Raw genomic sequence first — 15,276 nt, 5'->3', positions numbered from 1 at the left:
GGCAAGGACCAAAAGGCACGAAGGGACAGGGAAGCTGGTAATAGGGAACCCAAGATCGAGAAAGGGAGAGTGCTGACATGTGGTTGACCAATGTCACAAAACAATACGTATACTAATTGTTTAATGAGAAGCTAGTCTGTTCTGTAAACCTTCATCTAAAGTACAATAATAAAAAAAAAAAAAAGATGAATAAAGAACATACGGAAAACTAAAAAATAAATAAATAAGATTTACTAAACAACTGGCACATGCTGGGAACTCTCCTGTCTGTGCCTGAAATACAATGGAGAACAAGAGATGGTCCTTGTTCTCCAGGAACTTGTTAGAGTGGAGTCATCTGTTGTCTGGGGAAATAGATGTGGAATGCTCTGTAAATAGTAAGGCAGCACGGCAAAACTAAGAAATTACTTTATTGTCACGTCACGAGGTGACGGCATCTTTACAGTCCTGCTCAAAGTGAACGTATCTAAATTCCAAGAGTGTGTCTGTTCCAATGTCTGACTGTGCCTTAGAGATTTCTGGAGGGAGAAAAACAGAAGTTCTTGAAGGCAATGGCTCTTCCTGCCTCTTGTAAAAGTCCAAGTCCCCTACAGACATTGTACTGGGTGTCTCTGTGTGTGTGGTAGGGAGGGTGCCGAGAGAGAAAAGGCAGAGTTTTCCTGAGACCAAGAAGAAGTTGAAGTCTACAGGGCCTTGAAGTATTGGGAATCCTTGCACGGCTCCATGGCCATGCCTGGGACCTTTGAAGGGAAGAATGGACCCTCGGCCTGGGGCTGTCAGTTCACCAAAGATTCCAGGTCAACAGCCATCAGACATGAAGGAACCGTGAGCTGAGGCACGAGCTGAGGCCAATGTGGACCCACGACTGGAAGGGACTTCCAGTTGCTTTTGGTGCTTCAGAGAACCCCAAGACCATAGGAGGTGGAGATGGGAGCCCCAATAATGACAGCATGACTGCCATTGGACTCGTGGTGCAATGCGAACCTAGGGTCAGTTTTAAGTTGACTTAGTGGAAACCAGAAAAAAGGGGAGGGGGTTGGATAATTTTTATCCCCTGAGCTGTGTATCAGAATCCACACCCTCCTCACAGGCACACTGGCCTTTCTAACACACCTGGGACTGATAGTTAGATATGTCCTCCTGGGGACAGTGAGGGGCCTGAACTGGCACCTGTAGCTGGGGCAGGGTTGGAGGAGTTCTGAGGAGCTCAGCTCACCAAGAGCCGCAAGCACAGAAAGGGGCTCTGGTGCCAGGTATTGCAGCTGACTCAAGGTGGTTAGGCTATTGGCTTAACTACAGTGCACCAAGTCCCAGGAGACTTGGGAGAAGTCACATCTGTCAAGGGCAGGGGTTAGCAGACAATGTGGGCAAGCATTTTCTATCTAACAAACTCATGACATAAACCAACAGGATAAGATGGATCCTTACTTGACACCTTCTTCTGTATCTGCAGAAATATGAGCTTACAAATTTGATTTAAGCCCAACAATAGAATACGCCCTGCCCCACTTTGGCCAAACAGAGCCAACCCAGCTCTCTGTGGTACCTCTGGTGTCACAAAACAATATGTGTGTTAATTGTTTAACGAGAAGCTAGTTTGCTTTGTAAACTTTCATCTAAAGTACAATAAAAGAAGAAAAAAAAAGAAACCTCGAATCTCTGCTGTGTAACAATGTCAGAGCTTGGCATCCTAAAAGACTTCATACCTCATGTGGGTTTCCAGCCACAACATCTCCAATTTCCCTGAAATGCAAAGAAAGAATGAAGTCAGTAAAATGCACAGCTCATGGCCAAGTTAGGAAGTTCTGACCTCCTGAGGGATTGGCTTCCCATCCCAGAACTTCAGTTCCTACTAGCCCCAAACTGCATGAACTGAATCTCTAACCAGCATCCTTTCTTCCCTTCCCAGCCTTCACCCTACCCTGAGTTTCCACCAGAGACAAGCCACCTGCCATTGAGTCATCTCTGATTCATGTCGATCCCATGTGTATCAGAGTAAAACTGAGCTCCAAAGAATTTTCGGTGGCTGATTTTTCAGAAGGAGATTGCCAAGCCTTTCTTCTGAGGCACCGCTGGGTGGACTAGAACCTCTAACCTTTCAGTTAGCGGGTAAGCGCATTGACCATTTGCGTCACCTGGAGACTCCTCATCAGAGAAAAGAGCTGCCAATTTCGTTTGACTTAACGGACCCTAGAACTTGCGCCCTGGGGGCCACTCCTCTTGGGGATTTTCTCCCCATCCTGTCCCAGTTCTCGCTCTTCCCCTCCCCCAGCCTGCGCTCCCTGGGAACACAGCTGCATAAACCCCTGTTGGAATGAGCTAGCGAGCCCATGCAGAACGTGTGCATGCGTGTGCACGTGCGTGTGTGTGCCTGTGTGTGTGTGCACGTGTGCATGCCTGCACCTCTGTATGCGTGTGTGTGCTCATGCGTGGGTGGATGTTCATGTGTGTGTACGTGTATATGTGTGCATGTGTGTGCACATGTGTGTGCATGTATATGTGTATGTACACGTGCGTGAGTGTGTGCATGTATGTGCACATCCATGGGTGTGTGTGCGTGTGTGTGCTCATGTGTGGGTGGGTGTGCATGTGAATACGTGTATGTGTGCATGTGTGTGTGCATGTGTGTGCATGTGCATGAGAGCATGCATATATGTGCATATGCATGGGGTGTGTGCATGTGTGTATATTTGTGCACGTGTGCATGTGTGTGCGTGTCCATGCGTGTGCATCTGTGTGCGCATGTGTATGTGTATGCGTGTGCACTCATGTGCATGTGTACGTATACGTGCGTGTCTCAGACAGAGGAGAAGGTGGTACTGCCATTTAGATCGGATTCTCTGGGCCTCTGGTGCCCCCCCATGCCGGGTGGAAGACCTTCTAACCGGGCTGCTCCTGGTGCCACTGCCAACCACCCCTTGGCCTCTTTTTCGAAAAAACTTCCCCTGTGTCATGTAGGCCAAAATAGTGGGGACAGAAGGGGACACCCAGTTATGGACCCTTGGGTCCTGTGGTACTTGACAGGTATCTTCTGAGAGGCCTCAGCCAGGAGCATCAGCCAGCAGGGCCCAGTGCCTGCCTCTGGTCATTCCCCTCAGCTGGCCCGAGCTCTCAGACAACACCCCCCACCAGGGAGGGCAAGGAGCACGCACAGGGCCGTGGCCTTCTTCTCCGAGAACACCCTCAGGCAGAACTCGCCATCCTTGAAGGGCTCGAAGGTGGACGGCACCACCAGGTACTCCCCCGGGGGCAGCCAGGCCCGGCCGGTGACCTCACGCAGGTTGACGTAGGTGCTGGAGCGGGCTGAGGGCTGGTGGCCCCGGAAGAAGTCCTGGCCCAGGTGCACATCGGTATGGTTCCCCAGCTGCACAAAGTGAGAGTCACAGTCAATCTCTCCTTAAATTCTGGAAGATGGGGCAGAAGAGTTCAGTTTTGTGACGTTAATCTGGAGCTTGTTGGTTTTTAACACCAAGCTAAGCATTTTTTTTTTTTAAGCATCAGGAGGCCCGCGTTCTCGCCTGAGCTCCCACCTTGGGGTCTGTCGCTAACTCGCCGTGTGTCTATCACCAGCTGTGTTGCGAGCGCCTTCTGTGTGTCAGGCCCTGTTTGAGTACTGCCCTTGACTGTGCCCATAGCCAGACCCCTTGCCTCTGGGCTCCTGCTTCCTCCCCAGGAAAGGAAGAGTTGAACAGCAGGGTCTGTGGTGTGTGCTCAGCTTCTCACTGGATATTTTTCCTCATGAGTCACCAGCTCTTTGAATCTTTTATTCTGTAGTTGGCATTGACCCCTTAGGGTGTGAAGAGGAGAGTTGGGGGCCGTTGACCTTGACCTCCCAGGGTGTGAGGGGGAAAGTTGGGGGGTGATGACACTGACCTCCCAGGGTGTGGGGGGAGGGCTGGGAGGTGTTGGCAATGACATCCCAGGACCGGCCTGAGGCTTAAATCCCAGTCCTGTGAGCAGAAGCAGCCAGAAGGGCCTTCTCACCTGTGACTATTTGGGAAATTGCTCTGCAAGGTCACCAGGGTGCTCAGGCCACGGGGCCAAGGTGGCAGCTCTTAAGGAGGCAGACAGAGAGGGTGGCCACAGCACAGCCTGGCTCTGGGTCCCTCCTTGCTCCTCAGAGCCTGGGATCTCCTGGGAAGGGGGGAGATGCTCCCCATGACCCACCTGTTTTGAGGGGGGAAAGGGAGGCTTTTGCTGTATGACACAAGGTAATTAGTAACCGCGGGGAGCTTCAAAGACACAGGTGCCAGTGTCCCTACTGCTGTAATTGAGCTTCCCTGCAGCACTGTAGTTTTATGATCAGTCTTCATCAAGATGCCCGTGACAGAGGACAGGTGCTGACAAGCTGCACGGGGCTGTGACTTCTGTGTGACCCAGTGCCAGGAGGCCCACTCCGGAGCGGACAGTGTCCACTCACAGTCAGCAGGCCCTCTTAGGACCATCTGTCTGCAAAGCCACCTGCCCCCACTGCCCTGGTCAGAACTCCATGGAACCCCAGCACCTCCACTGACCTCGCACATGGGCAGCCACAGAGCTTGGGATTCCCCTGAAAATGCTTACACTCTGGGCAGGACAATGCTGAGAGTGTCAGGCTGTGGCCAAAGGCCAAGGGTCATGGAGTTGAACATCATTCTTTCCATTGCTCTTGGGAGCAAGGAGAGGAGACAGAACAAGCAGGAGACAGTACTCTGTAGAATTGAGGTAGAGAAGCCACCTTAGGGCTGGGGTGGGAAGGGAACAAACTGAGTTTCATCAATAATCCAGGGACAGGGAAGATTAGAGAAACCAAACTCTGTTTGGGAGGCCAGAGTGGGAATGGGATAATGCTAAAGCAAGAGCTGGGTCCCCTCTGTCCTATCAGGGACCCAAACAGGCAGGTGCCACCAGGTCCCTGGCCCTCACACTGCTCTCAACATGGCTCCACTAGCAGTGACAGGAAGGGTAGGGCAGGTTTAACTGAGGGTGGTTCTCAAAGTGTGGGCCCAGAATCAGCATCGCCTGGGAACTTGTTAGAAATGTGAATTCTTGCTCACCCCCGCTTCAGACCTAGAGAATCAGAAACTCTGAGTGTGGGCCCAGCAGTCTGTGCTCTGACAGGCCCTCCAGGGGATTCTAACACAGTGGTTTCAGACCTGAAGACCCCCGGCACTTGCAGAGCACAGGACCCATGGCGACATATTGAGGGCACCCCGTGGCACTATTGCAGGGCGTTCCACCATCTGTGCATATGACTCCTTACTCGTTTAAATGTGATGTTCCTGATGGGAACTACCAGCGATTGGACTTAATCAGGTTTTGTCCTGTTTTCCAGTCGTGAAGAGGTGAGTGAAGAGGTGTTTGCTCTAGAGTATCCCTACTCCCTTGTCCGTTTCCCTCCATCATCAATAACAGGGACAGGGTAGACCAGTAGTCTGCAGCCTTGGAATAATGCATGGGATGGAGCCTGTGAATTTAGGTCAAGTTGGTACAAGCTGTAGCTGGTTAAGCTTGAGAGCCCTTGACAGTGGGAGTGAGAACGAAGCAGAACAGATGTACCGCTACATAATTCGTGCAATTGACCCCAGCTGGAGGGAGCCCCAGACAGAACAGCGGTTTGCAGCCTTAGCTACACACTGGAATACCTGAGTAGTTTATTAAAACACTCAATGCCTGGGCTCCACCCCAGAGATTCTGATGTAACTGGTCTGCAGTGGCGCCTGAACATTGATTTTTAAAATCTCCCCAGGTGGTTCTAACATGCAGCTGAGGACAGGATCACTGAGCTCGAATTTATTGGGGTTGGCCTTGTGCTGGCTGCCACCAGGGGGGCCAAGAATATTCCCAGAATGCACTCTCAAAGGTAGCCACACCAGGCCCCTCCCCAGGAGGCTGCCCAGAGCTCCTACCTTCACCTGGCTGAGGCGGAGGGTACAGCCAGTGAAGCCCAGGATGGCAGGAAGAAACCCCAGTGTATTAAGTATGATACTGATGGTAGGATTTTCTAGCCTAGTTACAAATTATTGAGGAGCCAAAGAGATAATGTCAGTGCTTCCTACTCTTCTCAGGCATCAGGGCATTTATTTCTGTTGGTCAGATAAATAGGAACCTGAAGTGTGCTATAACCGTCTTGTTTAGGTCAGACCACCAGGTACACAGAAGGCAAAGGTTACCACCATCCTCTTTCGTGGGGGCCTGGCAGGTGGGACTCCGGGTTGTCCTTACAACTCCCAAAGCTACCAGCTCACCGGATCACGCGGGAGTCTGTCCGCGGGAGCACAGGCTTCCATCAGAAGAAGCAGATGCTGCCGTGCCTGCCCCGAAGGCAGCCACGCCACTTAGCAAAGGAGGACACCCCTGTCAGCACTCACATACCTCTTTGGGAACCTGCAGGGCAGAAGAAAGGAGCCAGTCATCTGAGAGCCCTGAGGTTGTCCCTTCCTGCCTTCGCATCCCGCCCCCGCATCCTGCAGACAGACTTGCAGTCCTGGGCCACCAGGGAGGAGATGCGTGCTAAAGTGAGAGATGAGTCAGCACTTCTGAAACTGGAAAGTCCTTGTGAATTTCAAGGCCAGCTGTAGAGCACTAAGCCCTAGAAATATGGGCGGGGGAGGGGGAGCAGAGCTCTTCTATCTTAGAGATGACAGGAAACCCTGGCGGTGTAGTGGTTGAGTGCTATGGCTGCTAACCAAAAGGTTGACAGTTCAAATCCACCAGACAGTCCTTGGAAACTCTATGGAGCAATTCTACTCTGTCTTGTAGGGTCACTGTCTTAGTCATCCAGTGCTGCTGTAACAGAAATACCACAAGTGGATGGCTTTAACAAAGAGAAGTTTATTCTCTCACAGTCCAGTAGGCTAGAAGTCCAAAGTCAGGACGCTGACTCCAGGGGAAGGCTTTCTCTCCCTGTCAGCTCTGGAGGGAAGTCCTTGTCATCAGTCTTCCCTTGGTCTGGGAGCATCTCAGCACAGGAACCTCAGGTCCAAAGGACACGCTCTGCTCCCAGCACTGCTTTCTTGGTGTGAGGTCCCCACTTCTCTCTTTTATATCTCACAAGAGGTTGGCTTATAGACCTCATCAATATAGCTGCTGCTAACCCATCTTATTACATCATAGTGATAGGATTTACAACATATAGGGAAATCGCATATAATGGTAGACAGTCATACAAGGGAATCATGACCTAGCCAAGCTGACAGAAATTTTGGGGACACAATTCAATCCACGACAGTCACTATGAGTTGGAATCCACTCAATGGCAACGAGTAATGATAATCTACCAGTTGCCGTCCAGTCAATTCTAACTCATAGTGACCCTGTAGGACTGCCCTATTGCGTTTCCAAGGAGCGGCTGGTGGATTCAAACTGCCAACCTTTTGGTTAGCAGCCAAGCTCTTAACCACTGCGCCACCAGGGCTCTGTATAATCTACCAGGATCCCAAACTCTTATAACCTTGAAATTTAAAGAAAACTAACACCTTTGGCTCACTTACTTTGGACACATCATCAGGAGAGGCCATTCGCTAGAAAAAGACAGCATGTTTGCTAAAGGAGAGAGTCAGCAAAAATGAGGAAAAACCTCCATGAGATGGACTGACACACTAACTTCAACAATGGGCTCAAGCATGCCAAAGATCATGGAAATGGTCCAGGACCAGGCAATGTTTTACTCTGTTATATGTAAGGTGGCCATGAGTTGGAGCTGACTCGACAGCAACTACTGACAACATCTTACAGACCTAACCCCCCATGTCCCGTGCTTGGCCGGAGGAGGGAATCTCACTCAAGCTGGGCCACAGTTTCTCTTGCCCTCGGCTACGGTGATTGGTCCAAGGACATGGCCAAGCTGAGCCCATCAGAGACTTCTCTGGGATTTTTAAATTGGAACTAAGGAAAGGGGGCCCCTTCCTTTATGTGGGTGATATTAGGAAGATGATGAAAAAAGCTAGACTAGAAGGGCGCAGATACCATAGATCACATGTGGAGGGAACACACCCAAGGCCCTCGTCCCAAGCATTCCTGCCCTTCCCTTCGTTTGGTGACATGACCTGATAAATTCTTTTTCCACTATTCTAGCTCAAGTTAAAAAAAAAAACCACCAAATCCATAACCATCGAGTCAGTTCCAACTCATGGCGACTCCATGCATTACAGGTTAGGACTGCTCTGTAGGGTTTTCCTGGATGTAATCTTTACTGAAGTAGATCACCAAGCCTTTCTTCCACGGCTGCACTGGGTGGATTTGAACCACCAACCTTCCAGTTAGGAGTCGAGAAGAAAACATTTGTGCCACCCAAGGACTTACTAATTTGCAACTGAAAATGTTGCCCCCACGAAGATCAGATCTCAGATCCACAGTGGAGCCCTCCCACGCCCAGGGCACCAGAGGTCCTATGCCAGGGGAGAGAAGAGGTTCAAGTCTCCATTTGGGCCTTTCCCTCCTCTGCCCCTTCCATGTAGGCCGCAAATGATTAACACACTTGCTGTTAACCGAAAGGTTGGAGGTTCAAGTCTACCCAGAGCACCTCAGAAGAAAGGCCTGGCGATCTACTTCTGAAAAACCAGCCCTTTAAAACCCTATGGAACACAGTTCTACTCTAACAGACCTGGGGTCACCATGAGCTGAAGCCGACCAGACAGCAACTGGAAACAGCCAGTGGGGACAGAAATACCTTGGCTGCCGTCCTATTAACAACCCGACCACCGTGTATCTATATGCTCTGAATCCACCCTGCCAAGAGTCCCTGGGCAGGAACTGAGCCAGGCGAGTGGTGGGGGGCTCTCCATGGCACAAATCCAGGCAGCGAGGCAGGAGTGCATGCCTTAGCCATTGCCCACTGATGCATGGAAGGGACGGCCCTCTTTGAAACGCAGGATCCTGAATGCAAATGACAGGCCTGCCTGGCGTGAGCCCATCATCACGGCAGGAAGATAACAGGAGAGAGAGAGGAATCTGGACAAGCTGGGCTCTCTAGCCTTCAGGGATCCTGGCTGCTTCTCAATCGGTGTCAGGTTTGCAACCTCAAACCAGACTCTAGTTCGCAGAGAGTTAAAGCCAGAAGAGGCAGACGCAGGGGTCAGAGTAGAGAGCTCTCTACCTCCCTACACCCTCCTCCTCAACTTAACTTTCAAAATCTTCCACTCACAGCTGTCATGCTCTGAATGATATGCCTCTGGCCATAAGAAGGTCCACAGATCTCATGCACTGCTCTGTTTTATAAGCAGCTATAATCTGGCATCTGAAAAACTGGCATGCCTTATATATTATTTATTAGAGCAAAAGCCGTGCCAAACAAAACTATTTCAGTGTGTTAGCTCATGTGCCTTTGAAAGAAGGCTTTGTGGATCAGTTTATAGAAAGTTGGCCTGATGCACAATGAGCCTGGTGGCCACACAGCCCTGAGGAACCCACCTTCAGCCCTGCCCTCCTACTCTCCACTCCCTTCTTCACCTTTGAAATCTGACTCATTCCCGAAGCCCCGGTCAAAAGTCTCCATGAAGCTGTCCTTCTTGGAGGTGGCTCTAGCCCACCATCTTGGCTCCCATCGCAGTACAATCTGAGTGCACTAGAGCTCACTGGGCGTGTGTCTGATCCCCACTCCAGACTGTGGGCACTTCGATGGCAGTAGCCATGTGATTGTCTTCTCAGTGTCCCCAGCTTTCAGCACAGGACCTGGCACATAGTAAGGGTCCACTAAAAACCAAAATAACCAAACCCATTGCCATTGAGTCAATTCCAACTCATAGTGACCCTGTAGGACAGAGTAGAACTATTCCATAGGGTTGCCAAGGAGCGACTGGTAGATTCAAACTGGCGACCTTCTGGTTAGCAGCCAAACGCTTAACCACTGCCCTGCTCCCTAAAGTTTGTTGAATTGGCCTGTATACTGTAAGCGATTTCTCGGGCTTTTAACCTGTAAGCAGAGACTCTGCTTCTGTGCTGTTTACCTTCTAGGTGGGATGGAAGAGCTAAGCTAAAGCAGAATTGGAGCTGATTTAGCTGCAATTCTTGTGTCCTGCCATCAAGAAGCAATTATTTCCTAACTTCCATTCCTCCAACCTAAAACACAGAGACAGAGACATACACACGCACACCCCCTAAACTCTAAAGCCCTAAATTCCAGAATAAAAGAAATGAAGAGGCTGGAAACAACCCATGCCATTTGGAATTCTTGCCCTTCCATTTAATCGAGCAGAAGCCCACTTGACAATCCCACTTTTCCTTTCAAAACCAAACCAAACCCACTACCGTTGAGTTGATTCCAACCCATAGGGTTTCCAAGGCTGGAACTCTCTACAGAAGCAGACTGCCATACCTTTCTCCCAAGGAGCTGCTGGTGGTCTTGAACCACTGGCCTTTTGGTTAGCAGTTGATTACTTTCATCACTGTGCCACTAGGGCTCCTTCACTTGTCCTTACTGGTTCTAATTATAATATTTCTTCTCTAAACATTAATTTATGCTGAGTTGTTGCACCTACAGCCAGCTCTGTGTCATACATTGGTCTTCCTGATTACAATTGTATTGTTTCTCTGGAGGTTTATTTCTAACAAAATTGTACAAAAACAACCACTATGAATCCCTCTGGAATTTGTTATAAGGAGCCTTTGCCTGTACATAAAAGTGGATTCCCATCTATTCCTGGCTAGGCTTGTAAAGACCCGAAGGTCTTGTGTTAACGTATCTCTGAGGCTGTTAAGTCCGTAGTGGGGGGTTACCAGTACCAACTGGACTATCGAGCCACGGACTGCAGCCTGAGACCACAGCCAGCTTCGGTTTCCAGAGCCAGAGCCAAGTGAACTAGAAGTGGCTGTGTGGCTTCCCTCACCCCACTCCACATCCTGTGTACCCCAACAAGTGTCTCAAGGTTGCCCAGGGTGAGAGGAAGGGAGTGTTTGCCCTTGGCTCCCATACCCAGCCTCTCTCCCCCCACTCACACCTGCCCCTCATCCTTCTCGTGTCCCCTTGAATGCCTTGTGCCCCCATATCCTTGGTTCCTGCCCCCTGGAAAGTCCATATTTGGAAAGAGTCTAATAAGTGTATCTATACCAGCCAAATAAAACCCATGGCTGTCAAGTCCATTCCTACTCACAGTGACCCTATATGACAGAGTAGAACTGCCCCAAAGAGTTTCCAAGGAGCGGCTGGTGGATTTGAACTCCTGACCTTTTGGTTGGCAACCGAGCTCTTATCCACTGTACCACCAGGGCTCTAGCGGATCTATACTGAGATCCAAATGACAGGCAAAGTTCAATGAATTATATGCCTCAGTGTTAACAGTAGACAAAGACTTGAGCCATAAGAACGAATCTCTAATGGTGGAATTCAGACCTCAATAAGGCCACTGGGAGATGTATTCAGGGAAGCAAGAATGCTCAATTAGGACCGTCCAAGCAATAGAAAACACGTGCTCCCATCACCACCCAAAATCTTCAGGCCAAAGAATCGAGCGTGCAGAGAAGGACAAGCCCAGCTGAGGTACCTGGTAGACGGCGTAGCCAATGCTCAGGGCGCTTTGTCCTATTCTCTTCTGCCGCCTGCGGTTCTTCTGCATCAGACCCAGCAGCACCGTACAGTGGGGCTCTCCGGCGTACTCCTCGTGGCTGTCGTCCACCTCCTCCAAACGGATTTTGAACTGGGGATTGGTCCAGTAGGTGGCTGAAAGTCACCCAGGTGGTGGTGGTTCCTCCCACAGGGGGGTGAGGACAGGGGAAGAATAAAACGAAAGGGGAGAACCTTGATCAAGCCAGTGCAAGCATGACTGTTGGCAAACTGTAGAGTCCCTGGGTGTTGCAAATGGTTAGTGCAAGCTCAGCTGCTAACCAAAAGGTTGGAGGTTTAGAGTCGGAAACAAGGCCTGATTTTACATTCTGAAAAATCAACCACTGAAAACCCTGTGGAACACAGTTCTACTCTGACACACGCAGGTGGCCATGAGTCAAAACCAACTCAACGACAACTGGTTAGCCACCAGCATTTAGGTTAGCAGTCAAGCACAAGACATTTGTGCCACCCAGGAACCTACTAGTTAGGCAAACAGTACCTTGTACGCAGGCCCCGGAAAGTTTTCTCTACAAGGTGGCCAGGCATTTCCTCCTACCACCCCACCCCACCCTGACGCACAGACGGACAAAGACACATAAATATCCCATAGCATTTGGTGTTTGTGTACTTCTGACTGATGGAGCTGCAGCCCAGGGATGGTTGCGTGGGAATTATCAAGGGCCATGATCCCAGGGCTCCTCTGTACCCCACTGGGAAGGAACCTCCAGGCCTACCTGGGAAACTGTTAACATCTCCTTGTTCTCAGCTCCCTGGCCTATGAAGGCAACCCCACCTCCTGACGAAGGGAGATCTCTGAGTAAAAAATACAGCCCTTGGACAAATGAGGACAAAGTCCCAGAGGAGACTAGCTACCAAGGGGGCTTCTGCCTGACAGGCTAGAAACAGGGCTGGCCACTCTTGCCGCCCCCAGAAAGCCCAGCCTGATTGACGTGCGCTTTCCCTCAGGGAGGACCCTGCTTCAGATCACAGCCCCAGCAGCCCCAGAACTGCTCCCCTGTCTGTCAGCCAGCAGCCTCACTTGACGGCAACAGTGCCACAGACCAGATGAGACACGTTCTTCAAGACTAAGTCATTTAATAATGCATGAGGAATGATAATTGGCAATTAGGAAGCATTCCTGCCACATCACCTATGAGTATTTAAAGACCACTTTGTTTCAAAGATGACTTTTCTTTTTTTTTTAATCTTTCAAAATAGTGACTACACCTGCCAAGGCACAGAGAAGTCAAACAGATTATCCAAGGGCACACAGCACTTCTGCAACAGGAACTGAGCAGCAGAGCATAATTGAAGAAGACAAGCCTGACAGGCATTTCTACGCTAAAGCCTCAACAATTTCGAGTTGACTGCTAACCTAAATGCTGGTGGCTAACCAGGAAAGAAAGGGGGTGGGGAGGAGAGGGGAGGGCTTCCCTCATATCCTCTAAAATAGGGTCTGACTTGGTGAAATAACAAGACACAGCTGACCAAGAGCTACTGGTTATGTTTCTTCTTAATAGTGAAATTACTTATTCAAATGTACTTCCCAGAATCTATGCTTCTAGGTTTTTTTTTCTAATTGAAGGCACAAGTGAATGGATTTTAAAGCCAAATACCTGTAGATTCCAGAGAAGACAGAGAAAATTCTGTAATTTTCCATACTTACACCGTTACCAAGGGGCAAGGGCAATCCATCCCTTCCTGACAGCTAGCTGGCAGCACAGACGGAGCAGTGGTTTGGTGCACACAGATGCCTGGGCATCTCCTACAGTTCCGAGCTCCCAAAATGATCCACGCAAATTTCCTATACGTTTCTAAGAGCTTGCTAATGGTGAGCATATTTTAATTTCTCCCAAATGCAACATTACTGCCATCCCTACACTTTCTGTTTACTCCTTAACAGAACTGGAGGAAGAGAATGGGCCATAAAAATAATACGTCCCATTTGTATGATGCTACACAGTTTACAAAGTGCTTTCCTACACATTCTGTGTTACAATGCTCACAGTAACCCAGTGAGGTTGCAAGATGGGTCTCATTGTCATGTTTTGAGGGTCAGGAAACTGAGGCTCAGAAAAGAGAAGTGACATCCCCAGGGTCCCTAAGCTAAGCAACAAGGACAGGAAACTAGCTTGGCTCCTTCCCCTCACTCAGCGCTTGTCTCTGTTGCTAGAATGGGTCGCTGTGGACTAGATGGAGGATAGAGGAGGAACTTTGTCGAGATCCCAGGACTGTACCCATGCGGGATTTTTATTATAATGTCACTTCCAACAACTGTGAGCATAGCCCCAGGATGGCCCTGCCTCGGTGTTTATGGCCTGTCAATCAACATCATCAACCAACATCAAACTAGGGAGGGAGAGCAGCGGTGGGGAGGCGCAAAGTGGAGAGAGCTGGCTTTGCTTCTCTTCATTTCTCCTTAGAGAGCTGGGGTGGATTTTCGGAGTTTCTTCATCAGGTGCTGCCTCACCTCAGCTGATTCACCCTAGAAGGAGCCTGTATAGGTATTAGTGCCAGTTTGTAGACTGGGGAAGGCTTCCACCTTTATTAAGGTGAGGCCCAGAGTTAGTGCGGAGGCAAAGGTGTGCAGCCAACCATCTCCACCAGCCATGGATCTGAAATCTGGGAGTGGGGAGAGCCACCCCAGGCCTCGTGTGTGCCTCCTGCCACAATCACCCCTCGCCTATGACTCAGGCGCAAATACAAAGCAGAGCGGCTGCTCTCATAGATTCAGGCTGTTGAAAGAGCAGACCTTACGCCACGTTCCTCCAGCACACCATTAGACACCATCCCAGAGCTCAGTGGGTTGGGGTCTCCGGCAGGTTGGGTTGGGATGGTGGAAGCCCAAGAGAAGAACAGAAGGGCTCAGTGTAGGGTGGAAAGAGCATGATTAGTTTCAGGGACAGGTGGGTGAAGCAGTGTGGTTTGAACACACAGACACCGAAGAACAGCGCTACCTGAGCACAGCACTACCTCAGATCAGCCCTCAGGTACAGGTTGCAGAACCGCTGCCCACCATTGCTGCCCTGGCAGCCAAGCCCAGGGGAGTAGCAGCGCCACCAGGGGGCACCCAGGAGCCAGAGAGCAAAGTCCAAAGGCATTCTCCAAAGATATAAAGGCACCTAGCTTGGGGACAACAAGGAGCCACCAGACCAGGTGGGCCCTTCACCTTACCTGGGTAGTTCTGGCAGCCCCCGGCGGTGGAGCCCCGCACCCAGCGGCCATTGAACAGAGCCAGGTTCCACTTGTGCACCTCCTCACTGGTCAGGGAGTCTGGGGACAGGTTGCAGATCTCCAGTCGAGAGAATTGCCTCAAGAAATCCGAAAAGGACATCCTGCTGACGGAGCACCCATTAAGACAGGTGGGATGGAAGCTGAGGACACGCATGCTACTGGGCCCAGGCAGGAGCCATGACAGTGGCCTTGGCGGCCCTGGGCTAACTGGAAACCTTTCTACAGACCACTGATACAAGTATGCAGAGACCATGACCAACTTCCTCACTGCCGTTAGCATCTCAATTCTTATTAGAGAGCCCCCTCACGTATCCACCCAACCTGCAAAGAGTCTGAACCCTAAACTGAAGGAGACCCCAGGAGGCTGTGTTCCATCTAAACCCATAAGAGGTTGGTTCCTATTTAATTATTTGTTGTTGTTAGCACCTTTTTGTTTTAACTCCCTATTTCCTCCTCCCCCCACGGTAATCACTAGTAATCCCTGGTAACCACTAATCTTCTTTGTCTCAGTGGATTTACCT

At 50.2% G+C, this 15,276-nt stretch overlaps 1 protein-coding gene across 1 annotated transcript in view; it reads right to left on the bottom strand.

Annotated features, from left to right (window-relative positions):
* The window catches only part of LOC100676509 (calpain-8), an 86,072-nt gene that overhangs the window by 10,781 nt on the left and 60,015 nt on the right, over window positions 1-15,276 (bottom strand). The window contains exons 9-12 of the mRNA XM_064276954.1: window positions 14,696-14,856; window positions 11,460-11,635; window positions 6,355-6,366; window positions 3,130-3,364 (exon numbers count right to left, since the gene is read on the bottom strand). Of these exons, the coding sequence (XP_064133024.1) occupies window positions 3,130-3,364; window positions 6,355-6,366; window positions 11,460-11,635; window positions 14,696-14,856 (584 nt within the window). The remainder of the gene's footprint in view (window positions 1-3,129; window positions 3,365-6,354; window positions 6,367-11,459; window positions 11,636-14,695; window positions 14,857-15,276) is intronic.

The sequence above is a fragment of the Loxodonta africana genome, chromosome 25 (genome assembly GCF_030014295.1).
Source record: "Loxodonta africana isolate mLoxAfr1 chromosome 25, mLoxAfr1.hap2, whole genome shotgun sequence".
NCBI classification, from domain to species: Eukaryota; Metazoa; Chordata; class Mammalia; order Proboscidea; family Elephantidae; genus Loxodonta; species Loxodonta africana.
The sequence above is the reverse complement of the archived record's forward strand: the minus strand, read 5'-3'. Positions and strand labels throughout refer to the sequence as shown.